At 33.5% G+C, this 27,198-nt stretch overlaps 1 protein-coding gene across 2 annotated transcripts; it reads left to right on the top strand.

Moving 5' to 3' along the window:
- The first annotated feature begins 217 nt into the window (after positions 1-217).
- LOC120420179 (uncharacterized) lies at positions 218-27,024 on the top strand. 2 transcript variants are annotated; one of them, XM_039583153.2, is made up of 2 exons: positions 218-1,411; positions 26,243-27,024. In XM_039583153.2, exons 1-2 carry the CDS (start codon positions 293-295, stop codon positions 26,930-26,932), a joined length of 1,809 nt encoding a protein of 602 aa, XP_039439087.1. In that variant the 5' UTR covers positions 218-292; the 3' UTR covers positions 26,933-27,024. The 2 variants fall into 2 exon arrangements, with proteins under 2 accessions (XP_039439087.1, XP_039439086.1); XM_039583152.2 differs by lacking the exon at positions 218-1,411 and adding an exon at positions 20,059-21,301.
- Positions 27,025-27,198: the final 174 nt, after the last annotated feature.

Here is a 27,198-nt window from a genome sequence, read left to right on the forward strand (position 1 = left end):
GTGCTCAACTCGACCACGTGTTTCTACAGGCGTTACGCACGAGATTACGCATAATTTGCGCGCTTTTTCTCTTCTCTCGCGTATAAAAACGTACGCTCTCTCTCCCTCAAACTTGCTCTCGCTCTTATTTTTCTCTCTCTCTTCTCTCCCTCTCTTTTGCTGCTCTCTACTTGTTTCCATGACGACGCAATCTGTTGTTTGGTCCAAGTTTGACAGCGCACTCGTGTTTACGGATCCGTTCCGGATTTTTTTTCGCGTTTTTTCCAAAAGTGACAGGAACCAAAGCACCAAAATGTCCCCTAGATGCACCGTTTGTGGAGACCAGGATGAGCGTCGCGGAAGACGTGGTGCGTTAAAGGTATTCTGCGCTGACGGTTGCGGAAGAGGTTATCACAAGCGTTGCATGCGCAAAGTGGCTCACTTCAATGATACTGGCTACTGCGTTGTCTGCCGGTCGGACCAGGGTCCGTCCGCTTACGGCAAGCTCCGGATGGAGGATTTGCTGGATCTGTTGGAACGGCTGGAGGCGAAGCTCGATGCTGGATTTGCCGGAACGAGCAACGAGCAGCCGAAAAATGCGCCTCCGGCGTACGATTCGGTCGTCAAGGATGCTGCTGCTGGTCCGGCAAAGTTTCCGCCCAAGGTTTGGACCAACATCTTCCAAAACCTTACGGCAACGCAGCTTGCCAACGCCCGGCTGGTTTGTCGCCGCTGGAACCAGATCATCGGCCACAGCCCGACGCTGGTGGACAAGCTGGTGCTGACCTTCCCCCGGGGCACCATTCTGACCAACAACTGCGCTCCGATTCAAACGCTGACGAGTTCGACCAAACTGCGCCACACCCGGGCCGCCTTCCGGGAGCTGACCATCGTCGGAGCCGCCACCTGGTGGCCATCGATTGGCCAGAACCTGCACACGCTCACCCTGATCGACTGCAAGGTGTCGATCGACATGCTGCTAGAAATGCTCAAGGCCACTCCGGCCCTCAAACGGCTCTCACTCACCTGCGGCGAAAGCCTCTTCTTCCGCACCCTCCCGGAGGTCACCTTCACCCTGCAGTACCTCGAACATCTCACCCTGGCCAACATCCGCCACGTCGAAATTCTGGACATTTTCAAGCAAATCTGTCCCCTGCTGAAGACGCTCAAACTGCCCGGTGAAACCCGGAACGACGAGTTCGTGGTGGCCGCGATCCGCTTCATCTGGGCTGCCCAGAACACGCTCGAGGAGCTGGAGCTGGCCGGCGAACCGGGTGAACTGTGGGACCGCATCAGCGAGGCCATCGGGATGCAGCTGCGACGAGTGAAGGTCGTGTCCGGAGCCCTGGACGAAATGCGCCTCGCCCGGCTGTGCGAGACCTTTCCGACCGTTGAAGGTTTGATGACGCCGACGAGCCGGGTGGCGGATAAGGTGAGTTGGATTTACTAACATGGTGTCGATTTCTGGAATTGCCAGGGTAAATCTGGAAATGACGGAAAATTTTATTTGACCTGGAAAGTCAGCAATTTTTTTTGCTGAGTCAGGAAACTTTGGAGACTTGAAACAATCTCACCATTTTTTTTTATTTTTTTCATTTTTATTTTGTTGAATATTCGTTCATGATAAATTTTTGATTTTTTTTTTTCTGAAATAAACTAAAATTTTATATATTTTTTTTTTTAAAAAAAAGCTCTAGAATTATTTGAGCATTTCATCTATTTGATTATAATATTGTTATCTTTATTATTTTTTATACGTGATTAAGTGAATTTGTAAATATCTACGAAATTCAATAATTTAAAACATGTAAAATACAGTTTTAACGCTGAAACGGAACTCGAAAGGAACGCAAAACTCCATACAAAAAAATCCATAGAAAATGTATGGGAAAAAATCACGATAATATGTATTTTCTGAATTCTGCATAGGAAATTATTACAATTATTGTCTTATAATGCAGAATCTTATCACTTAAACTCCCAAGCTCGAGAAAAATGGGGTATTTGAATGGAAATTCTCACATTTTCTCGAGCTTGGGAGTTTGAATGTTGATATTAAAAATTTTGAAGCACAAATTTAGAAATTTTGTAAAAGTTGGGAAATTGATAAAAAAAAAAAACAAAAATTTAATTCAATTCATTTTATTTACCGCAATAACAATTTTACAACTTGTGTGAATGGCTGGTTCATAGAGATTTGGTGTTCCTTGCAACTATTTCCTTTTCGTTAACCGCTTGGTAACAGAAGGTTCTTCAAATGCAATTAAACAAAAACTAGGGAAAATTTGGCCAAAAAAACCTAGTGAGATCGAAACTTGGGGTTTCTAAAAACTAATATCACAGACGAGTGGAACAAAAATTTAAAAAAATACAAGTAATCAAAAAAAAGAAAATGAAGGAATTCACAAAAAAACACATTCTATGTTCAAAAATGAAATTCCTGGATTATAAAAAAAATGGAAAGATCAGAACATTAAATATTCGAATATTTGCTACTCAGTTAAGTAAAAAAAAATCTTAAAATTCTTAAATTCGCAATTCGCAATTTTCAGTGTAAGAACGGGCCTTGACCGATCTTATGCACCAGGTTCCCGACGAACACGCACTGCCCTTACACCTACATCTCACCCTTGCTCTGAGTCAGTACGAGCAGCACGCTAGAACACGCTTTGAGTGTTCGTGCCAGGCATGCACACCTTCTTTTCCGGTTACGCATTTTAACTCGGCCGGGGGTGGTACATTACGTAGGGTTTGATGTAAGTATAAGCGCCTAACCATTTAAAGTGTGCCTAACAACTTTCATTAAAGCAAAGACTGTTTTATTTTTAGTTTGAATTCAAAAACTAATTGTTATTTACTGTGTATTGTTTTCTCCTGAAATCTTTCCTAGTGTTGAGTCGTGTTTATATGTTGGTATTTCTTATGTCGCGGTGTTTTGTTACAATTTTTGGTCCTAAGCATTTTATAAAAGTTTTTCAAAAGTACAATAGTAATATTTGTGTTAATTCTTTGATCATTCCAAAAATTGAGTAAGGGCTCGAACCTCATTTGGTTGAAGAAAAGGGTGAAGATTGAAAACAATGGACAGTGAAAGAAATATACTATGTAAAGAATCAATAGTAAAAGAAAGATAGTAATTTATTAAGTAGATAATGAAATTAACAATAGTTAATAACAAGAGGTAACAATGTGGTTAAGGTGTTAAGTGCAATTTATAGGGCAGATGAAAAATTATTCAAATAGATAAATAAAGATAAACAAAATTGACATCGCTGCCAAATTAAGGAAAAACAGACAGTTTGTTACAGCAGCATCAATTGGTAAAATATAGTGGAAAAGCGTTGAGAAATAAGAGAATCAAATGAGTAAAATCGAAATCAAATGGAGTAAACAGAAGTTAACAGAAGCCGCTTTAGAAAATCAGTGAAACAAAATAAACAGAAGATAGGTGGTAGCTGAGAATGAAGAGAAGAGAAACCCCGTTGTGCGATGTTTCAGGTACATCCACAGCAGTTGACTCAACATACTGCGAATCAAAACAATACCGTCTACAATCACAAATTACATCCCTTTCCCACATTGTCGCGCCCCTTTCTTTTAGCCGTCTCGACTTTGACCCGCGGTGGTCAAAGGTTTACGATCCGTTTCCACAGGCCACCAGCTAGGTCATCATGAAAACCAAGCCAACGTGGAGGTAAGAAAATAGGACACTTGCAAGGAACCAGAGCTATACTGTCTTGATCAAGAAATGATCTAACAGGACTACGGACGTAGTCAGTGACGCTCCTTCCAGGATGTTCCTCGCCTGAGCGTCAACTGAAGAGGTATCATCAGAATCATTCGCACTTGGCCTGCAAAAAAAAAAAAAAAAAAAAAAAAAAAAAAAAAAAAAAAAAAAAAAAAAAAAAAAAAAAAAAAAAAAAAAAAAAAAAAAATCTTAAAATTCTTAAAATAAAAAAATCTTAATTTAATTACTTGGTAATGCATTGGCATGGTGTCGATTTCTGGAAAAGTCAGGGAAAACCTGGAATTGTCAGGGAATTTTATTTTACCTGGAAAAGTCAGGGAAAGCCAGGGAATTTTAAGCTGGGTCAGGGAATTTTGATGATCTTTAAAATATTACTACAAAATTTCATTTCTTTTTGAAAATTCACCCTTGATTACGTATTTGAATGTCTTCCAGGCCAAACTTTGCAACATTGATAATATTTATTTTTTTATATTGGTCAGTCCGGAAAGAACGCAAAACTCCATATAAAAAGTACGTAAGAAAAGGGTCACGAAGAAAAGGAACAGCAACGTAAAGTTGCATTTGGCACTTCTTCGCGCGTTTCTTGTTTGCAATATGTTTAGGTTTAAAAATCAAATAATTTGGATTTGCTTTGGATTTGCGTGCAACTGAAAATAACAAATTACTAGCGCACACAGGGGGGACAATATGAGGCAGTTGCCCCCTCAGAGATTTGTTTTAAAATTGGTCGTTTGCTCAGCATATAGGAACCATAGAGAGAATCATACATTTTGTCAAAAAAAATTAAATGAGTAAAAAAAATCAAAAGTTATAAAATTCGAACAACAGAAAATTAAAAAAAAATCTAAAATTCTAAAGCTCAAAGATTTCATATTTTAAAAATTCTGAAATAATGATATTTTGGAATTGTTGATTTCTTATTTTTTTAAATTTTTATTCTAAAATTCTAAAAAATTGTAAGGTTAGAAAATTTTCCAAAATTTTATTTTCCTCAAAATTAATGAACTATGATTTAAAAATGATCCAAAGTAATCTTATTTTGTGTAATCTAAAATGTAAGCAAAATAGTGATGGTGAAATGGAATAAAAAATAAAAAAATTAAATTCAAGAATAAAAGAAATAAAACATTTTTTTAATAAACAGGGTTGTTACGGACGGCGTGAATTTGGCGCGGATTTCACATGGCAGCAATATTAATTAAAAAATATTGAGAGAGATAAAATAACTTTCAACTTATAAAGAAAAATATTATCAAAAATCAGAATAATTTGTTTTTTTTTTTTTGTTGAATGCAAAAACTTCGCTTTTTTTATTGATTGAATTTTCTTAGGAACCATCCATAAACCACGTGGACACTTTAGGGGGGGGAGGGGGGGGTATGGCGATTGTCCACGCTCCATATAAAAAAGTTTTTTTTTGTATGGACAATTGTCCACGAGGGGGGGGGGGTTAAGATTCCCGAAAAAGTGTCCACGTGGTTTGTGGATGGTCCCTTACGAAAATTTTTGTTTGTTTTTTGTCAATGAGAAAAATGAAGATGAAGATCATGAAGAGATATTTTTTTTAAATGTTTTGTTGAGGATTTCCTAAATAAATGTACTACTACACTCAACTCATTTTTAAACATACTGACTCTGATTTTTTAATTTCTTTTAAGTTTTGGGTAATGTTTTTACCTTTGTTTAGTGTTCTTTTATACTGGATACATTCTATTTTAAACTTGTAAATCTTAATCATATTTTAAACTCTTCCTGAAAGATATAGACATAAGGATGTAACAAAAATAATTATTGGGGCATGTTCCAATGGGTGTACTGTGCTTATATCCCATATATGAGCTTGTTTGGACGCAAAAGAAGCTTGCCTCCGCCTTTGGCTTTTAGATGGGATTCAGCCAGTAGAAATATATTTTTAAATTAAAATATTCTTTAAGAAAACTAAAAAAAATCAAAATATTAAAAAAACTTCAAACTGAATTATTCAGAAATTAGGAAATAAAATTAGGAATCATAGTATTAAAAAAACAAAAAAAAATAATTCCAATTAAAAAAAAATAAAAGTTCCGAAATTTTTAAATTTAAAAATCTGCAAAAAATTGTAAAATAATAATAAAAAAACAATGTAGAGAACAAAACAAATATTTTCTTAAATTATTAAATTCTTAAATTCTGAAATTCTTAAACTCCTAAATTCCTAGGTTCTTGAATGCTGCAATTTTTTTTTTTCATCTTAAATTACAGAAAACCTGATAAAATTTGAAGTACCTATTTTTGGAGTTATTTTTTTTCGGTTAGAGAAATTTTGAGAAGAATATGTCGGAAAATTTGCTTCGATTTTTCTAAGTGTCGCTTTCGTAAGATCATCGAGTATGAACTGTATCTGAAATTTAAAAGCTCAAGATCGAGAATTTATTACAACTTTTAAATTTTATTGTTTTAATGTTAAAATTTCTGATTTTTTTGCCTAAATGTTTGTTTTGGCTTTTATATCTAGTTTACCTAATTCTAGCAAAAATACATTTTCAGTGTTTCAAGATTCTGCGTTCAGAGATTACAAAGTTGAATTTATTTTGAAACTCCTTTATATGTTTGTCGCATAATTATTTTTCTTAAAATGACGCGGATTTTGCGCTGATTGGGAATTGAGATGACGCGGATTTTTTTTATTTCTCCGTAACAACCCTGAATAAAGGAATTTGAGAATTCAAGAATTTATAAAATATGGTCTCTTCGGAAAAGTTGTTTCAACTTTAATTAAGATCCAGCATCCGAGATTTCATAGGGATTGTACAACTACAAAAATGTTTTTCCCAAACAACATTCAAGGGCTTACTAGGAGGAATTCAAATATCTATGTTTGATAAATGATGACTTTTTGAAAAGGTTGTATTTTGTTTTTATTTTTTATAAAATGTCTTGATCGTGTGAATGATCGTCTGTAGGCTCTGGTCAAGGTAGATAACACTTTTTTTTTAATTTTATAGCAAAAATATTTTTTTGTAAAATTATTTAAAAAGAGGTTTTCTTCAAATATCCATAAAACCGTTAACATTGTTGTTGAAAAAGACCTAGATCTTTTTTAAAACCGTAAACATGTTCTTGAAAAATTCACATTTAATTGTATATTTTTCTTAGTTTTTCACTTTTTTTAATCTTTATTAAGGTTCTGCAAAATTACATAGTTTTGTCTCCAAAACCTTTAGTTTTTTTAATAAAAGCACAATCAAAAATTGCATCGGCCTATGAAAATTCGGCAAAAGGCATCGATTTTAAAATTAAACATGACTTTTTAATTTAAATCAAATTTTCAATTGATTTTTTGGAAAACTTTTAACTTTAAATTTTTTTTAGGAAATGAAGTGAAATTAACTAATAGCAATTTGAAATTTGCAACAATTTTAATTATTAATTATTTCTAGAGTTTTTTTAAAGGTCCTATAAACTATGGTGTTTCATATGTTTATATGACCTATTAAAAAAAATAGATTTTTTGGTAAAGGGCAACATTTCAAATGACATCACAAGATTTAAAAACATAGGACATTTGTATGGTTGCTCATTTTGGATGTTCGATAAGAAAAAACGATTGACAAAATAAAAAAAAAACAAGTTTTGAATTTTTGCAGAATCCATCGTTAAAAAAATAAAATAGAAAAGTCATTGAAGTTTTTCAAAATCTTAAATTTCCAATATTCAAAAACGCTCTAAACAATGCGTTAGTAAAAAATGGAAAATTAAAAAAAAATGGTGGTCTGGAGAGGTCAGGGAAAAGTCAGGGAATTTTATTTTGGGAATTGGATCGACACCATGATTGAATTGGACAATTTTACAATTTAGATTGTTTAGAATTTTAGAATTTCGAAATTTAAAAATTTTGGAATTTTTGATATTTGAAATTCTAGAATTTTAGAACTGAAGAATTTTAGAATTAAAAAAAAACTAGAAATAACAAAATTGTAGATTTTTTCAATTTTAGAGATTTTAGAATTTAAGAGTTTAAGAATGTAGAAATTTCAGAATTTCAAAAAAAAATTAAAAATTTTGATTTTTGGGATTTTATAATTTCAATACTAAATAATTAAAAATTTACAATTTTTAAAATTTGAAAAAAATTAAATAATTTTAGAATTTCCATTTTTTTTTATTTTAGGAATTTTTGAACTGAATAATTTTAGAAATAAAGATCTTAAAATTAATTTTTTTTAAAATTTTAGAATTTTTAAATTTATGTATTTGAGAATTTCTTAATTTTTCAATTTGCAAATTTCTGAATTTTTGAATCTTTGAATTTCAGAATTTAGAAATTCAGAACCGAAGAATTTTAGAAATGAGAATTCAAAAATTTTAAACTCTCGAATTTGAGTCGTTTTTTTTTATTTAGAATTTTAGAACTAAGGAATTTCAAAGTTTAAGAATTTAGGATTTTTTTTTAATTTTAGAACTAAAGAATTTTAGAATTTTGAAGTTTGAAAATTTTAGAATTGGTGAGTTTTGAAATTTTACAATTTTTAGAAAGAATTTTAGAAATTTCAGAATTTTAGAATTTTATTATTTTAGAATTTCAGAATGCAGAATTTTTTTAATATTTGATTTTTGTAATTTTAGAATTTTGTAAATGAATAATTTTAAAATTAAGAATCTTTGAAAAACTAAATTGCTGATTTTTTTTATTTTTTGAAATTTAAAATTTTCGAATTTGGAAATTGAGAACTGAAAAATTTTAGAAAAGAAAAACAATTTAAATCTTATAAATTTGAGATTTTTTTAGAACTAAGAATTTTAGAACTGAAGAATTTTTAATTTCAAAATTTAAAAATTGTAGAATTTAAAATTTAAGATTTTTTTTTAAATTAAGAATTTAGAAGTGACGAGTTTGAGAATTTTGGAAGTTTGAGAATTTTAGTATTGGTGAATTTGTTAAAATATAAAATATAAAAAAAATAAAATGCTGAAATTTTTGGAATTTTTGAAGTTTTTAGAATTTTAGAATTTCCATTTTTTTTTATTTTAGGAATTTTAGAACTGAATAATTTTAGAAATAAAGATCTTGAAATTGAATAATTTTTCAATTTGTAAACTTCTGAATTTTTGAATCTTTGAATTTCAGAATTTAGAAATTCAGAACTGATGAAGTTTAGAAATGAGAATTCAAAAATTTTAAACTTTCGATTTGGGGTTCTTTTTTTTTTAGAATTAAATTTGGAATTTTTGAACTAAAGAATTTTAGAATTTTAGAAATTTCAGAATTTTAGAATTTTAGTATTTTAGAATTTCAGAATGCAGAATTTTTTTAATATTTGATTTTTGGAATTTTAGAATTTTGCTAATTTTTTTATTTTTTGAAATTTAAAATTTTCGAATTTGGAAATTCAGAACTTAAAAATTTTAGAAAAAAAAAAAACAATTTAAATCTAATAATCTTATCTAATTTTAGTATTGGTGAATTTGTTAAAATTTTACAACTGTGAATTTGAACAATTTTACAATATTGCAAAGTTATAAATTTACAATTTTACAATTTTTAATTTAACAATTTTTTTATTTAGCATTTTACATTTTCGAAATTTCACAAACCTTAAATTTTTTTTGAATTTTACAATTTTAGATTTTTTTTAATTTATAATTTCTGATTCAGAGCTCCCTCCGTGTACGCACGAGAGCATGCAGCTAGTGCTCAGTGCTCCATCGTTTTTTCGATTTTTTTCGCCGTAATTGATTGTGGTCACCCGCGAGTTTGCTTCTCCAGCATGCCAAAGGCCGGCCGTGGCCGTGGCAGTTCGAGTGCGGCCTCGAAAAACCCGCGAAGTTCGTCTACCGGCCGTGTGCAAAAAGGTAAACAAACCAACGCCGCGTCGACCGCCATCGCGCAGGGGAGCGTCAGCGCTGAAGGCATCGACAAAAAGTTACTACATCCTGGATATGTCCCAAGATCACCAGTGCGAACCCGTTCCGGTACTTCCGGTGCCACGACCAGTGGCACATCAACATCCGCCAACATCCCCATCAGGAACGAGTTCCAGATGCTGAGCGACGACGAAGAAAATAACAACTCTGACGGTAGCAGCACTACCGACGACGACGACAACGACGATGATGGTCGTGCACGGAAAAAAGTGCCGACGTCAAAAAAGAACAACTCTCCAGTGGAACGTAGACCACCTCCAATTTTTGTTTTGGACACGTTAGCGGACGATGTTGACGAGTTGCTGGAAGGCCTCGGATATTGTCTGAAAATCGGTAAGTCGGCAGTGCAAGTGATCACACTGACCAAAAAGAATTTCGACCTGGTGTTTGAAGAATTGAAGCGTAGCAACTTCAACTTCTACACATTCAACCCCGAGAAGCCCCCTGTTAAGGTCGTCTTGCAGGGTTACCAAGACCGCCGACCTGAAGCGACACCTCTCGAACGCCGGAATAAAGCCACGGGAGATAAAAGTGCTCTCGCGAAAGACAACAGTCACGGGTACGCATACCCTGTACCTGTTGTACTTCGACCGCGGCACCGTCAAGATCCAAGATCTGCGGCGGACTAAGACGTTGGACGGTTTTTGGGTAAACTGGCGGTTTTACACCAAGAACCCGACGGACGTAGCGCAATGCCACCGTTGCCAAAAATTCGGCCACGGCTCGCGGAACTGCAACCTCCGGCCCCGGTGCGTGAAGTGCGGTGAGTCACACCTCTCGGAGGCGTGCGCACTGCCACGAAAGGCGGATTTGGGGGAAAACGCAGAACAAACTAAGCCGCGCGTAAAGTGCGCGAACTGTGACGGTAACCATACCGGTAATTACCGCGGATGCGTCGCGCGCAAGGCCTACCTGGAGGAGCAGGACAAGAGGAAGAGGAAAGCAGCAGCGTCCCACCCTTCTCAGAGGAATACGAGCGCAACCGTTCCTGCAGCTGGACAGCGTACGGTTCCAGCGGACAACCCAGCGATCCCTCCTGGATGGGGGCGTTCGTTTGCCAGCGTGGTCGCTGCCGGTAGCGGCGATGCGGCCCAGCAAGGAGTCACCGGGGAAGATCTCTTTACCCTGCCGGAGTTCTTTGCTCTCGCGGGGGAGATGATGACGCGGTTTCGGAGCTGCCGTAACAAGGCGGAGCAATTTCTGGCCCTCGGGGAGCTGATGATCAAGCACATCTATAATTGATTATTTTTGTCTGTGATCTAGTTTTAAGCTTTCTCTCTATCTATCCTTTTTCCATAGCACTTTCTGTAAGTTTTTTGAAAACTTTTTCTTACTCTTGTCTATTCCATAGTTATAAGTAATAATTTTTCGATTGAATTACGATGTAAAACACAGCTGAAAGGAACACCAAAACTCTGTTGTGTACCTAAATGAACTCATTGTAACTTGATTATTCACAAATAAAACCGAATTGAAATTGAAAAATTTCGCATGCTCAAAAATGAAAGGGGTCGTACCGCCCCTCCGTCACGAGATATCAAAAAAACGGTCCTCGGATCCGTGATCAGGGACAAAAGTTACCCCAAAAAACAAAGTTTCACGCATATCGAAGAGGGGTCGGGGCAACTTTTCTCGAATTCATGTGAGTTGGTAGAGAATTACCCATTTTTTAATCCGTCTGAAACTTTTTCAGTATGCCCAAAGAAGCCATTTTGCATCATTAGTTTGTCCATATAATTTTCCACTCAAATTTGGCAGCTGTCCATACAAAAATGATGTATGAAAATTCAAAAATCTGTATCTTTTGAAGGAATTTTTTGATCGATTTGGTGTCTTCAGCAAAGTTGTAGGTATGGATAAGGACTACACTGAAAAAAATGATACACGGTAAAAAGATTTCCTGATTTTTAAATTAACCTTTTGTCACTAAAAATTAATTTGCAAAAAAACACTATTTTTTTAAATTTTTTATATGTTTTAGGGGACAAAATATGCCAACTTTTCAGAAATTTCCAGAATGGGCAAAAAATCTTTGACTAAGTTACAATTTTTTGAATCAATACTGATTTTTTCAAAAAATCGAAATATTGGTCGCAAAACTTTTTGATGTAAAATCGAATTTGCAATCAAAAAGTACTTTAGTGAAATTTTGATAAAGTGCACCATTTTCAAGTTATAGCCAGTCATTTTTTTTATTAGTGCCCATGTTTGCCCACATTTGAAAAAAATATTTTTGAGGACTTCTAAACATATCTGAAAATAAAAAAAATAAAAATAGTGTTTTTTGCAACTCAAGTTTTAGTGTCAAAAAGTCAAATAAAAAATCACAATTTTTTACCGTGTATCATTTTTTTCAGTGTAGTCCTTACAACTTTGTCGAAGACACCAAATCGATCACAAAATTCCTTCAAAAGATACAGATTTTTGAATTTTCATACATCATTTTTGTATGGACAGCTGCCAAATTTGTATGGAAAATTTAATGGACAAACTAATGATGCAAAATGGCTTCTTTGGGCATACCGAAGGCACCAAAAAAGTTTAAGCCGGATTAAAAACTACAAAAAAATCGAATGACCGAAATCTGAGAGAATTAGTCAGCTCGGAACCGGGGAGAGATAGACATTTGAAGTCAAAGGGAATTTTGTTGAAAATTGGTCGCCAGATTAGATGGCGTACTCAAAATTGCGGAAAAAACGTATATTTTCACATAAAAAAAGGTTCAAAAATAGTTTAAAAATCGCGGCCATTTCCCGTTACTCAATTGTAAAAAATCGTGGGACATGCCATTTTAAGGGAAATTTAATGTACTTTTCGAGTCTGAAATAACCTAGAAGGGTTTTTTTATTTAGTACAAAATTTATCATTTTAAAATTACGTATTTTTTTCATTTTCATTTTTAAGAGTGTAACTATGTTCTACAAAGTTGTAAAGCAAAAAAAAATTACATATAAACATAAGGGTTTGTATGTATTGACAAAGAACTTTTTCTTAACGAGTTATCAGAGTTTTACAAAAGTTTTTTCCCTTTTTATGCAATTTTATGTGATTTTACACCCTAAAATATGTAGCCCATCAGTATGGGAAACCTACTTGACCGAAATGTCAAGCTCATATATGCGTTTATCCTAACAGATTTTCATCGGTCCGATGGCCGAGTGGGCTAAGGCGCCAGTCCTTACTGTTGGTGCTGAGTTTGAATCCCGTCGGTTGCAACTTTTTTTTTGTGTTTGCAAAAATTTTACATGCAGTGTGTAATATTTAGTGTTTATTTTTACGAAGGTGATGTGCATGCTTTTGCATGCGATTTTACCATCGGTTTTTTTGCTGTGTGGGAGCAATTTTCAATTTTTTTAAGTATTGTGGACCTCAAACTTCAATACCTGTTTTAACCCACTTCCCTTTGTCGTAGAGGGCTCATATTTGGCATGAGTTCATCTCATGTAACAAACGAACGCTGAACACCGATGAAAAACTCGCTCTTTATTTTAATTTAAAGAAAACAAAATCAGTTACAAAGATACTAAGCAGCAGATAAAAAAAATCGTTTTTGAATTTTTTACTCTGCATTAAAATTAAACAAATTTTAAACATTATAAAACACGTGCATTGTTCGATTCTAAAGTTTGTTTCACCACCTAATTTTATCTCCTTTTTTCACAATTACACTTTTTTTTTTGCTCCAAATTTTCCTTCTCACTAGAACCCACCAAAGAAAAGAAAAACGGGTCAAAAGTTGAGTTTCAAGCAAGGGACCAAAAAAAAAACGCTGAAAATAAATTACGCCAGCAGCACAAAGTAATGATGTCACGTTCTCATCCCGCCCACACATTTTTCAACCTGGCTGCGAACCTCCTGGACCATCATCATCAGCAGCTGCATCATCACCGGCACATCACCGGGGTCATCTGGAGCAGAAAGGGTGGGAATGGAAGCTGGTTGCCAAGGTTGTTGGAGAAAGGTGGGAAAAGTTTTTTTTTTTTTTGTTAAAAACTCCTTATTTTAATTAAATAATAAAATTAGCAAGAATATCTTTCTAAAAAAATCAATTTTAATTTGGTTCTACCTTTTTCCCTCTAACAACCTTGGCCGCGTGCCGGAAGGTGGTGACACCTGACCAACTGACCAACCAACGGAGTTTGGATCTCTGCGGGAATGCGATGGGAGCACGTGCACCGTACTGAAGCAGGAGCGTGACTCGCTCAGGTGGGCGAGGGGATGATTATTTGTTCACTTCCGGGCAAACATTCATTCATTCATTCAGTCATTCAGCCATTCGTTCGCTTGGTTTGTGAAAAATAGAGCATGATGGCGGTGATGGTGATGTAAGTCGTTATTTTTGTTTGATTTTACACCGGAAGTAGTTCGGACTGAACTTTAAAACGGATGGGGAAGGCTTCAAGAGTTGATTTAAAATTGAGTTTATTTGTTTATAGTAGGGAAAAGCGTTAAGGCGACAAAGTTGATTCGAAAGTTTCTTAGAAAATTGACTGAAACAGTATTTCCAGCAATAAATATCGTGAGTCTCCACCGAACTTAAGATGCTAACTTAAGATGTTTGATGGAGACGCATGATAAATGATGGTTCTGTTTCGCTGATGATTTAAAAAATAACTCCACTGAAAAAGGCACCATCACATCACGCTCAAATGAACCCAAATTGCGCCATCTGATTAAGAACTTTAAGACCCATGAAAAACGTTATTACTCCAACCTGGTGCTCCATCGTGTTCCGGTTCCTCTGGGGACCAAGCGCCGCACCACCCGAGGGCCCAAAATAGACTAAAACGAACGACGAGCGAGATGAATCGCGTAATGAAATTGCACTGAGGGCCATCCTTCTTCCGCCCTCTGGTCACATACACACACACACACAGGTAAAAGGAGAGACCAATTCATTCACTTTTATGATCCCCCTCACCGGGGTGGACCACGCGTGGGCACACGTTTTTTGGAGAAAAAAATGGTTTCATCCCTACTTATACGTTTGTACATTCATAATTTTTTCGTCGCTGTCGAAAATGATGATAAAGAGTTTGAATAAGTTATAATTTTAGCCTCACGAGCTATTCCAGCTCAAATCGGGAATTTTTCTGGTACTTTTGTACCCGACCCTTTCCGATTTCAATGAAACTTTGTAGACATGTTATCCTAGGCCTATGTAAGCCATTTGTTGTGTATATAGAGCCAATTCGACGGCAACATTTCAAAAGGCATCATGTACATTTTGACACTTTCTGGGTTATTGCATATTCTGAAAGTACTCCTAATAAGCTACCTCTCCACCAAAAATGAGCAAAAGTTACTTCAGTAAAGTCTGTTTAATAATGATTTTAAATAAAGTAACATAAACAAAATCTCTGGCATCAGCAGTGCCTGTTTATATAGCCCTGTCAACCTGTCAAATAAAAGACTACATGAACCTCGTGACGAAAAAAAGCATCATGAAAAAGACGCCATGTACATTTGCCGACGAAAAGCGAATCATAACAAAACTTCCCCTCCTTTTGCAAAAGGTGCCATGTACACTCGGCGAAGAAAAACGAATCATAACAAAGGGTGATATAATAGACGTTGGTGATTCCAAAAGAAGTTATGTTTGTTTTTCTTAAATATAATGACAGAAATAATGTTTTATTGAATATGGATGATCAATTATCAATAAAGGCAACGTTTTTCATCGTTTGTTATCATTAGAACATCTTTTTTTGCTTTTATATTAAAATGGGAATTAAAAAATGATGCTCAAAATTCAAATGCGTTTTTCTCAAAACGCACGGTTTGTACATGATGCTTTTTGAAATGTTGGCGTCGAATTGTCCTCAAAAATAACATTTGAGAAGGGCGTAAGTTATTTAAATATTATTGTATTTTGTAATTTAAAAATAACTGTATCTCAAAGCCGTAGCATCGTATTAAAAGTGGTCAAAGACAAACTTGTAGGAAATTGGACGGGATATCTAAAAAAAATTACACTGAAAGAAAAATACACGCCACTTCTATGAAATTTTAATTTTTTTAGGTTTAAAAGCTAAATCGTCACGCCTTTTTTTGTTCAAAATTTTTGAGGAAATCAAATATTACAAAAAGACTCACAAAAAATGCAGGATGGTACTTATTTTAATTTTTTTTTTTAATTTTGTATAAACGTCAACGTTTTCAAAAATCGTCAGTCTTTCATGTTTTTAAGCTAATTTATAGAAAATTGTCTGATCTTTTCGAAAAAATGTTCTCGGAGAAAGCCAAGCTTGGTCATGACTCATGACAGGTAAAAAGTCATATTTTTAATCAAAAATGGCTATAACACAGACAAAGCTCTCAAGTGAAAGCGCTGCACGATTTCAAATTTGAATTTCTTTTTGATTGGAAATTTGATTTATATTTTCTAAAAATACTTGAAAAAATGGCTCTTTTGCATTTTGGTTAGCCTATACACAGCTAAAAAAGTTGTAATCCAGCTGCGTGTAAAAGGCCTGGGTGTAAAATAAATATTGCATTATTTTATGCAATTTTATGTGATTTTACACCCTGAAACATGTAGCCCATCAGTATGGGAAACCTACTTGACCGAAATGTCAAGCTCATATATGCGTTTATACTTACAGCTTTCCATCGGTCTGATGGCCGAGCGGGCTAAGGCGCCAGTCCTTACCGTTGGTGCTGGGTTTGAATCCCGTGTGTTGCAACTTTTTTTTAGTGTTTGCAAAAATTTTACATGCAGTGTGTAATATTAAGTGTTTATTTTGACGAAGGTGATGTGCATGCTTTTGCATGCGATTTGACCATCGAAGTTTTTGCTGTGTACAATTATCTATACAATTTTCAAGGCAAATCTATATATATAAAAAATTTCGACGGTTTTGTTCGAACGCGAATCAATTCAACACGGAACGTCGGATCGAGGTGCTCTTTGTTGCGTTGGGTTCGTATAAGTCCAAGGAAGGTTCTTACGCCAAAAAGTTACAACTTTGGCCACTCTGGAACCGATTCCGGAAAATCTGCAGATTGTATGGGAAACGTTTCGTTAAATCAAATTTTGATCACAGGAGGCTGAATTAGCAAACAAGCAAGAAACGTCAGGAAACATAAAAAGGGCAGGACGAAGTTTGCCCGGGAAGAGCTTGTATGTAATAAAAAATTTGTAACTGGGAAAGTAATTTTCAGAGCCGTATTGTTGAACATATTTCAGTAGATCCGTGGTAGATTTTCTTGAACTAATTTTCTAGCATCGAATCGTCAAAATCTACCAATTCATTTTACCAAATTCACCCACAAAAATGTAGTGAACAAGTATTTGCCGGTATTAACCGCGTTCAATTATTGACAGTTGTACACGAGGTTGTACAGTTTTTACCAGTGCTGTGGAGTCGGAGTCGGGTCTGGAGTCGGAGTTGTCAAAACTCGAACAGCTGGAGTCGGAGTCGGAGCTGACAATTGGTTACTAAAGCCCTATGTCAATTCTTATGTACAACGGTAAATAACACGATTAAAAACCATTTCTGATCACTTGTTTTCATTTTAATGCAAAAAAAATTATTGACAAGACAACATTTTTTCGATGGATCAACTATGGTCCCCTTGGAACGAGCTGTCAAGTAGGACCTTTTCTGTCAAGAAGGACCGTGAAGTTAATTTTTAAAAATTGAATTAAAAATCCATTTTAAATCCTTTGCGGTCGTTCAAAGGGTCATTGTACTCAGAAAAATAAGCTTAATCGCTAGGAACAATAATATCACAAATATAAGCTTAATTTTAGGACCCAATTTCTGATGCGACTTAAAAAAAACAATTAAAAATACAAAAAGTTTTGTGAATTAACCTGCATTATAACAAATACTGAACAATAAAAAAACATATTTCTTGTTGAACTTTAGAAAAGTCAGAGTCGGAGTTGTCTAATGTTCAACAAGAAATACAGGTATGTATACTATAGTATCATAACTCAAAGAGTAATAAAAAATATAAGCTTTTTTTGTAGTCAGAAATATTCAATTGATTCTTGACTGCTTCCTTTTGCTTATATTTATGTACCCTTTCAATTCAAATTTGACCAAATTTAATCCAGTTCTTTCTGAAAAGTACACACACAGTCATCTTTTACCACGGTAGCGAATGTCTTGGAGGTTTTAGCACTGTGGTTTTTGGTAAATCATTTTTCAGGGAAAAAAGGTACGAGGTACATAAAAAGATTAAAAATAAAAATCACTGGTTTTGGAAATCGGAAAAAAATCAATGACAGTATAAATCTTCAATCAAATAATCAACTTATTTTGAAATAATCATTGAATATATAAAAAAAATCGATTATCTTAATGTTTACTATTTTTTTACTAAAATCTGAAAATGTTGATCCTTAGGCAAACAATCTCAAAATTTCAGTATCGAAAAGTACCTAATAAAAAATGTATAAAAAATGCAGGATTCAGATTTACTTTTCAAATATTATTCAACCGGTATGAATTTCCTCATAATGTATATGTCCCACGCCAATATGACGGAAGGTGGGGGGGTATGGAGATTGTCCACGAGGGGGGGGGGGGGGGGGGGTAACAGATTCCCAATAAAGTGTCCACGTGGCTTATGGATGGTCCCAATGGTAGCCTTTTGAAATATCCGTGACCTAAAAATATGTTACCTGCGTATTTTGTTTTTTTTTCCCAATTTCAAGTTTTTTCATATATTTTTATGGAGGCGTACGACCATTCATAAAGTTTCGTTTTAGGTGAAGATTCAAGAAGTATCGCGCTTCTCCTTTTAAATAGATAGAAAATTTTAAAATTAAAATACATCAAAAATCCCTAAGTAACATATTTTCTAGGTTACGGATATTTGGAAAGAACCCCTTCAGCGTCCTTTAAGGTCGTAGAAGGTGTCCTTCACTCTTGTGACAATGACTGTCAATGATGGTTCTGAATTCAGGGTCCAGAAATAGTAAATTGAAATGATAAAATAATCACTATGTGTTAAATGCTTCTACAAACAATACAAAGAAAAATTTTTTTTGATTGAAACATTCTAAATCAAGATTTGAATGTTTTTCTAAAACAAACATTGCCGCCAAATGGCCGATCTGGAATGATGCCTTCCAGAGCCTTAAACGAATATTAATAATTTCCATCAGCCATGGCGTGATGTCCATGCAGGTCTTAAAATAAAATAAATGGAGCTTTAAAAATTTATTTCGTTTAATGTTGTTATTCAAAAAACCAAGGTGACTTTGATAGTTACTGTGTTTTTTTTATAAATGTCAGCCTAAAAGTTACCAAATTAAATTTATATGTTAAATCGATCATTAGGCCTAGGGTTCTCTGAATGATTCATAAAAAAATAACAATTAAATATTTGAATTTATTAGATTTTAATAATCAAATGTAAATTTTAGGTAAGCAACCTAGGCAAGATAAAAAAAAAACGTTACTTAATCCACCCTTAGGTGGTTGGTGCCTTCCTCTCATTCAAAGGGTAATGCTATCCAAAATAGACACGCTCGTGGGAAGGTCTTTAAATTACCTATCCAAAGATAGGTCGCTTGATATATTTGGAATACGTTTTCATCTAAATATCTGAGAACTAGCCTTCAAAAAGTGTATAAATAACTCTTAAGTGCTTATAACTTTTGATAGGGTTGTCAGATCTTCAATGTTTTGGACGCGTTGGAAAGGTCTTTTGATTACCTGTTCAACGACGGGTTGCATGATAGATCCGGACAACGTTTTCATCGTGATATCTGAGATCCGGCTTCCAAAAAGTGCATAAATAACACTTAATTGCTAATAACTTTTGATAGGGTTGTCAGATCTTCAATGTATTGGTCGCGTTGGAAAGGTCTTTTAAATACCTTTCTAAAAATATATAACATGCTGGGGTTTCTTACAAAAACCACCCTTTTTACAATCTTCCGGACTTTAGTCAAAATCGTTTTTTTAGCATAACTTTTGAAGTACTTTACTAAACTTCATAATTCTCAATAGGGACTTATGGGACCCCAAGACGAATCGAATGAGACCAAAACGGTCCAAATCGGTTAAGCCAGTGCTGAGATAATCAAGTGCATATTTTTTGGTGCACAGACCCACATCCCTACACACACACACACACACAGACATTTGCTCAGAATTCGATTCTGAGTCGATAGGTATACATGAAGGTGGGTCTAGGAGGTCTAATTGAGAAGTTCAGTTTTCGAGTGATTTTATAGCCTTTCCTCAGTAAGGTGAGGAAGGCAAAAAGTTCTAACCGACCACGTGTTTCTACAGGCGTTACGCACGAGATTACGCATACTTTGCGCGTTTTTTCTCTTCTCTCGCGTACAAAAATTAACGCACGCTCTCTCTCTAAAACTTGCTCTCGCTTTTATTTCTCTCTCTCTCTCTCGTCTCTCCCTCTCGTTTCCTGCTCTTTACTTGTTTCCATGACGACGCAATCCGTTTGTTTATTCCAAGTTTGACAGCGCACTCGTGTTTACGTATCTGTTCCGGATTGTTGCGATCTTTTTCGCGTTTTTCTTTTTTTCGAGGGTGATAAAAACTAAAGCTCTCCAAAATGGCTCCAAAATGCACCGTTTGTGGTGACAAGGATGAGCGTCGCGGAAAACGTGGTGGGTTAAAGGTGTTCTGCGGTGGCGGCTGCGGAAAAGGTTACCACAAGCGCTGCATGCGCAAAGTGGCTCACTTCAATGATACTGGCTACTGCGTTATCTGCCGGTCGGTAGAACAGGGTCCGTCCGCTTCCGGCAGGGTCCGGCTGGAGGATCTGCTGGATCGGTTGGAACGGCTGGAGGCGAAGCTCGATGCCGGATTTGCCGGAACGAGCAACGAGCTGTCGAAAAATGCTCCTCCGGCGTACGAATCGGTCGTCAGGGATGCTGCTGCTGCTGGTCCGGCCAAGTTTCCGCCCAAGGTTTGGACCAACATATTCCAGAAGTTGACGGCAACGCAGCTTGCCAACGCCCGGCTGGTTTGTCGCCGCTGGAACCAGATCATCGGCCACAGCCCGACTCTGGTGGACAAGCTGGTGTTGACCTTCCCCCGCGGGACCGTACTGACCAACAACTGCGCTCCGATCCAAACGCTGACGAGTTCGACCAAGCTGCGCCACACCCGGGCCGCCTTCCGAGAGCTGACCATCGTCGGAGCCGCCACCTGGTGGCCATCGATTGGCCAGAACCTGCACACGCTCACCCTAATCGACTGTAAGGTCTCAATCGACATGCTGCTGGAAATGCTCAAGGCCACTCCGGCCCTCAAACGGCTCTCGCTGACCTGCGGCGAAAGCCTCTTCTTCCGCACCCTCCCGGAGGTCACCTTCACCCTGCAGTACCTGGAACATCTGACCCTGGCCAACATTCGCCACGTCGAGATCCTGGACATTTTCAAGCAAATCTGTCCCCTGCTGAAGACGCTCAAACTGCCCGGTGAAAACCGGAACGACGAGTTCGTGGTGGCCGCGATCCGCTTCATCTGGGCCGCCCAGAACACGCTCGAGGAGCTGGAGCTGGCCGGCGAACCGGGTGAGCTGTGGGACCGCATCAGCGAGGCCATCGGAATGCAGCTGCGACGGGTGAAGGTCGTTTCGGGGGCACTCGACGAAATGCGTCTCGCCCGGTTGTGCGAGACCTTTCCGACCGTTGAAGGTTTGATGACGCCGACGAGTCGGGTGGCGGATAAGGTAAGTCACGTTGGATTTGCTAACATGGAGTTGATTTCCGGAATAGCCAGGGAAAATCTGGAATTGTTGGGAAATTTTATTTGACCTGGAAAAGTCAGTTCATTAAAATGGAAACTTTCAAATTTTGAAACAAAAAGAAAGTTAAAATTGGGAAATCAGAAAAAAAATCAAAGGTTTAAAAAATTAAAGATAAAAATATACAAAAAAAATAAACATGTAAAATAACAAAAGTCAAAGCATAAAAACTTTACAAAAACAAGCCTAAAACACACAAAATTAATTATGAAAAAATAAAAGCTAAACAATTCTATATTCAAAATATCTAGAGTCCAAAGATATAAAAAAAAAATCTGGGATTTTAAACACCAAATAGTTTAAATTTGAAATGATTAGAACATTAAATTTTCAAATATTTGCTACCGGTCTATAATTCTAAGAAAATATAATTACAAAACAATTTAGAAAAATCATTAAAAATCAAGAAACAAGATTCTAATTTAATAATTCGATAATTTATCAATATTTAAAGGATTTATCACATATTTAAAGGATTTAACAATTATAAAATTTAGAATTTTTTTGAATTTTTGGTATTTGGAATTTTACAATTAAGATTTTTTTAATTTTAGAGATTTTCGAATTTTAGAAATTTTAGAATTCTCGAATTTTAGAATTTCAGCATTTCAGAATTCAGATTTTTTTAATTTTTGATTTTTGGAATTTTAGAACTGAAGAATTTCAGAATTGAGAACCTTACAATTTACAAATTTTTATATTTAAAATTTAAGAATTATTATTTGGGAATTTTAGAATTTTTAAATTTCTCATTTTTTTTAATTTTTAAATTTTTCAATTCTAGAGTTTTCTTGTTAAAGGTCCTATAGACATATGAAAGACGATAGCTTGTAGGACCTTCTCTTGAATTTTAAAATTTTATCATATCAAGAAATATTAAAAAAATAAAAGTAAAACTTATTTTTAATTTAAAATAAATTTAAAAAACGTATTTTTTTTATTTTTGGGTTCGAATTTTGGATTTTGAAATGCTGGAATTTTAAATTTTTTGGATAATTTGTATGTTTCTTTTTTTTGAATTTTCGAATTTCTATATTTGTTTTAGAATTTTGAATATTTGGAATTTTAGAATTCAGTGAGAATTGAAGAATTAAATAATTGAAATTCTAGAATTTTAAAATTTTTGAATTTTAGAAGTTTAGAGATATTAGAAATTTTTGAATTTTAGAATTCTCGAATTTAACAATTTTAGAATTCAGATCTTTTTATTTTTGGAATTTTAGAACATCAAAATTTTAGAATTGAAAATCTTGAAATTAAAAAAAACAAATTTTTGAAGATTAAAATTTAAGTACTTGAGAATTTTAGATTTTTAGATTATTTTTCGATTTTTAATTTTGAAATTTTTGAATTTATGAATTTTTGAGTTTTTGATTTTTTTTTCCTTTTTTCCTAGATCCTTAAAATTTTGAAAAATCGAAAAATAAAAATTTAAAATCAAGGATTTTAATGTAAAATATGACTCAAACTTTACCCCAAAATATGAGTCCAAAAATATCAGACTTTCTGGCGGCATTCAAGAATTTAAGAATTAAAGAATTTATGAGTTCAGTATCTCCAAAAATTAGTACTTCAAATTTGTTATAATTATAGAATTTGTGAATTTTAAAATTAAATTTCAATTTTTTTTTTAATTTTTGAAAATTTAACAAATTTTCAAATTTAAGAATTTTTGTATTTTAAAACATAAGAACTTAAGATTTTTTCAGAATTTTAGAACTATAGAATTTAAGAATTTATTTTTTTAAGAATTCTTAATTTTTTTATTTAAGAATTTTAGAATTTTAAAATTTAAGAAGTTTATTATTTTACAATTTTAGAGTTTTGCAATTTCAAAAGTTTATACTTTAAGAAGTTCAAAATTTTAAAATTATATAATTTTAGAAGTTCAGAATGAGCTTTGGAAATTTAAGAATTTTAGAATTACAATTTTACATTTTAAAGAATTTTAAAATTTTAGAATTTTAGAATTTTAGAATTTTAGAATTTTAGAATTTTAGAATTTTAGAATTTTAGAATTTTAGAATTTTAGAATTTTAGAATTTTAGAATTTTAGAATTTTAGAATTTTAGAATTTTAGAATTTTAGAATTTTAGAATTTTAGAATTTTAGAATTTTAGAATTTTAGAATTTTAGAATTTTAGAATTTTAGAATTTTATAATTTTAGAATTTTAGAATTTTAGAATTTTAGAATTTTAGAATTTTATAATTTTATAATTTTATAATTTTATAATTTTATAATTTTATAATTTTATAATTTTATAATTTTATAATTTTATAATTTTATAATTTTATAATTTTATAATTTTATAATTTTATAATTTTATAATTTTATTATTTTATAATTTTATTATTTTATAATTTTATAATTTTATAATTTTATAATTTTATAATTTTATAATTTTATAATTTTATAATTTTATTATTTTTAGAATTTTATAATTTTTAGAATTTTAGAACTTTTTGAATTTTAAAACTTTAGAATTTTAGAATTTTAGAATTTTAGAATTTCAGAATTTTAGAATTTTAGAATTTTAGAATTTTAGAGTTTTAGAATTTTAGAATTTTAGAATTTTAGAATTTTAGAATTTTAGAATTTTTGAATTTTTGAATTTTTGAATTGAGAAAAAAAAATTAATTTGGAATTTCCAAATTTTTCAATTTTGGAATTTCAGAATTTAGAAATTTATATTTAAAATTTTGAATTAAAAATTCAAAAAAATAGAAAGAATTTGATTTTTTTTTAGTATTTAGGCTTTTAGAAATAAATAATTTTAGAATTTTGAAGTTTAAGAATTTCAGAATTGATTAATTTTAAAATTTTAATATTTTACAATTTTGATATTTTTAAATTTTACAATTTATAATTTTGCAAATTTCCAATTTTACAACTCTACAATTTTAGGATTTTTTTTTAGAATTTTTTAAATTTTAAATTTTTGAGTTTCAGAATTTTTCAAATTTTTATTTTCAAAAAATTTTAAGAAATAATTTCAATATTCAATTCAATTTAATTAGTGTTTATTAGTAAATAATCAATTTACAATTTCGTGTTTCTTATACGTGGTGATTATTGCATTCGATCGTAATATTTCGATCGTAATTTCTCGACTCACGATCGAGATTTCTCGATCGTAATATTACGATCGTAATTTGTCGATGGTAAGTCGTAATTTGTCAATGGTAAGTCGTAATTTGTCGATAGTAGATTGAGATCATTCGATCGTAATTTCTCGATCTACCATTGACAAATTACGACTAACGATCGAGAAAATCTCGATACGTGTTTTAAAAAATTCAGGTATTCAAAAATTTCAAATAATTCAAAAATTTCAAAAGTTTCAAAAATTTCAAAAATTTCAAAAATTTCAAAAATTTCAAAAATTTCAAAAATTTTAAAAATTTCAAAAATTTCAAAAATTTCAAAAATTTCAAAAATTTCAAAAATTTCAAAATTTTTTTAAAATTTCAAAAATTTCAAAAATTTCAATAATTTCAAAAATTTCATAAATTTCAAAAATTTCAAAAATTTCAAAAATTTCAAAATTTTCAAAAATTTGAAATTTATGAAATTTATGAAATTTTTGAAATTTTTGAAATTTTTGAAATTTTTGAAATTTTTGAAATTTTTAAAATTTTTGAAATTTTTGAAATTTTTGAAATTTTTGAAATTTTTGAAATTTTTGAAATTTTTGAAATTTTTGAAATTTTTGAAATTTTTGAAATTTTTGAAATTTTAGAAATTTTTGAAATTTTTGAAATTAGATTTTTCTCAATTTTTCTTATTTTTTCATATAAAAAAATTGAACTTAGATTTTTTTTAAATATTTTGTTAAAATAAAAAATATTCAAAAAAACGGTATTACAAATTACGATCGTAATTTCTCGATCCACGATCGAGATTTCTCAACAGTCAAATTACGATCGTAATTTGTCGATGGTAGATCGAGATTTGTCGATGGTAAGTCGTAATCTTACTATCGAGAAATCTCGATCGTGAGTCGAGAAATTACGATCGTAATATTACGATCGAATGCAATAATCACCACGATAACCTAATAGAGTTTTGGAGTTCCTTTCAACTATGGTTTACACTATAATTCATTTAGATGTAATTGGATATTCTAACAATGGATTTGGCAAGAGAAGGAAAAAAGAATTTCAATATTCGAGAAGAAATTATAGGGATTTTTGAATTGCTGAATTAATGAACTTAACAATTTTAGAATTTAAAGTTTTTAGAATTGATGGATTTTTGAATTTGAAAAGTTAAGAACTTAAAAATCAATCAGCAAGAATTTTATAATTAAATGATTTTTAAATTTGAGACTGGGAGAATTTTTAAGTTCTTAACTTTAGAATTTCTAATATTTTTAGAAGAGCTGTTTTTTTTAAGTACAATATTTGAAAAGTTTGTCACGGCTTGATTTTTTTTTATCATTAAAAAAATGTTACTGTTTTTATTTGTGGTAGGTTAACAAATTGTAGTTGGATAAAAAGTTATGTAGTTGTTCATCTGAAATTATGATTTAAAAAAAAAACTTATTTATTTGCTAGTATTTTTTGGGAGATGACAACATTTTTAATCGCGGATGGGAAATTTATTTATGCTCCAAAATAGATTGACAAAATAAATACATAGTTTTGTTTGATGATGTTTGCTTCCATTTGCTACTTTGAAAAATAATAATTTAAATTTAAATAAATATTCATTGTATAAAAACGATACCAAACATATTTTTCAAATACAAATTTTTAATTTGAAACAATACTTTTGTTCGTCTGAGGAGGTCACGGAAAGTCAAGGAATTTTCTATCGAGACTTGAATCGACACCATGTACTTAAACAAAAATCTCCAATTCAGGTCCTCACCACCATCGGCGCCAACCTGTGCAAGCTCAAGTACCTGGACATCACCCTATCCGCGAGCGACTCCCCCGACGATCTGTCCTTCCTCAAGTCGATGCCCGAGCTGCGCACGCTCTCCCTCCGCTGCGCCTTCCCCGCCGTCGGCTTCGGCAACCTCAAACACCCGAACCTGGAATCGCTGAGCCTTCGCGGCGTCGAACAGCGCCACTGGTTCACGCACTTTCCGAACCTGCGCTCGGTCGCCCTCACCGACTGCACCGTCGACAGCTGGTCCGACCTGTTTGTCCCGCTCGTAACGCAGCTCAAGAAGCTCGCACACCTGTCGCTGGTTGGGATCAAGGTGCGGAACGCCGGCAGCGAGTACTTCCCGGACTATCTGGGCCAGCTGGCCACGTTGCGCCTTGCCGGGTGTGACCTGTCGAAGGATTCGCTGATTATGCTGTTTACGCTGTGTCCCCGGTTGACGCGGCTCTTCCTGAAGGACATGGCCGGGGTGGACGACGAAGTCACGCTGGCGATTTGTCAGTACGTGAGGGAGCTGCAGGAGATTCGCGTTGTTGGTTGCGCCGGGCTGACGGATCAGTTTATGGAGTATCTGTGGAATTACTATGAGGAGTTGGCGGTGGTGGAGGTGGTTGACTGTGTCAACATTTCGAAGGAAGCGCTGGAGCAGATGTTGGGATGAGTAGTAAGGATGAGTTTGAGGCGCGAAGGACGCGATAAATGGAGAAGATCTTCAAACTTGAGGAAATGAGAATGAAATTCGGATTTTTTTTTTCAAAATAATTGAAATACTCTGAACAATAAATAAATGGTTTAAAAAAAAACTTGTTTTCTTCGGTGAGCAAAAAAATTCCAAACATAGGGCAGATTGGTCGATGCCTTCCTGATATTTAAAAATTAAATTCATCTAAAATAAAATCCGCTCTTTCAATGGCCTTTCTATTTTAC

Source organism: Culex pipiens, chromosome 1 (assembly GCF_016801865.2).
Source record: "Culex pipiens pallens isolate TS chromosome 1, TS_CPP_V2, whole genome shotgun sequence".
In the NCBI taxonomy this organism is placed as follows: domain Eukaryota; kingdom Metazoa; phylum Arthropoda; class Insecta; order Diptera; family Culicidae; genus Culex; species Culex pipiens.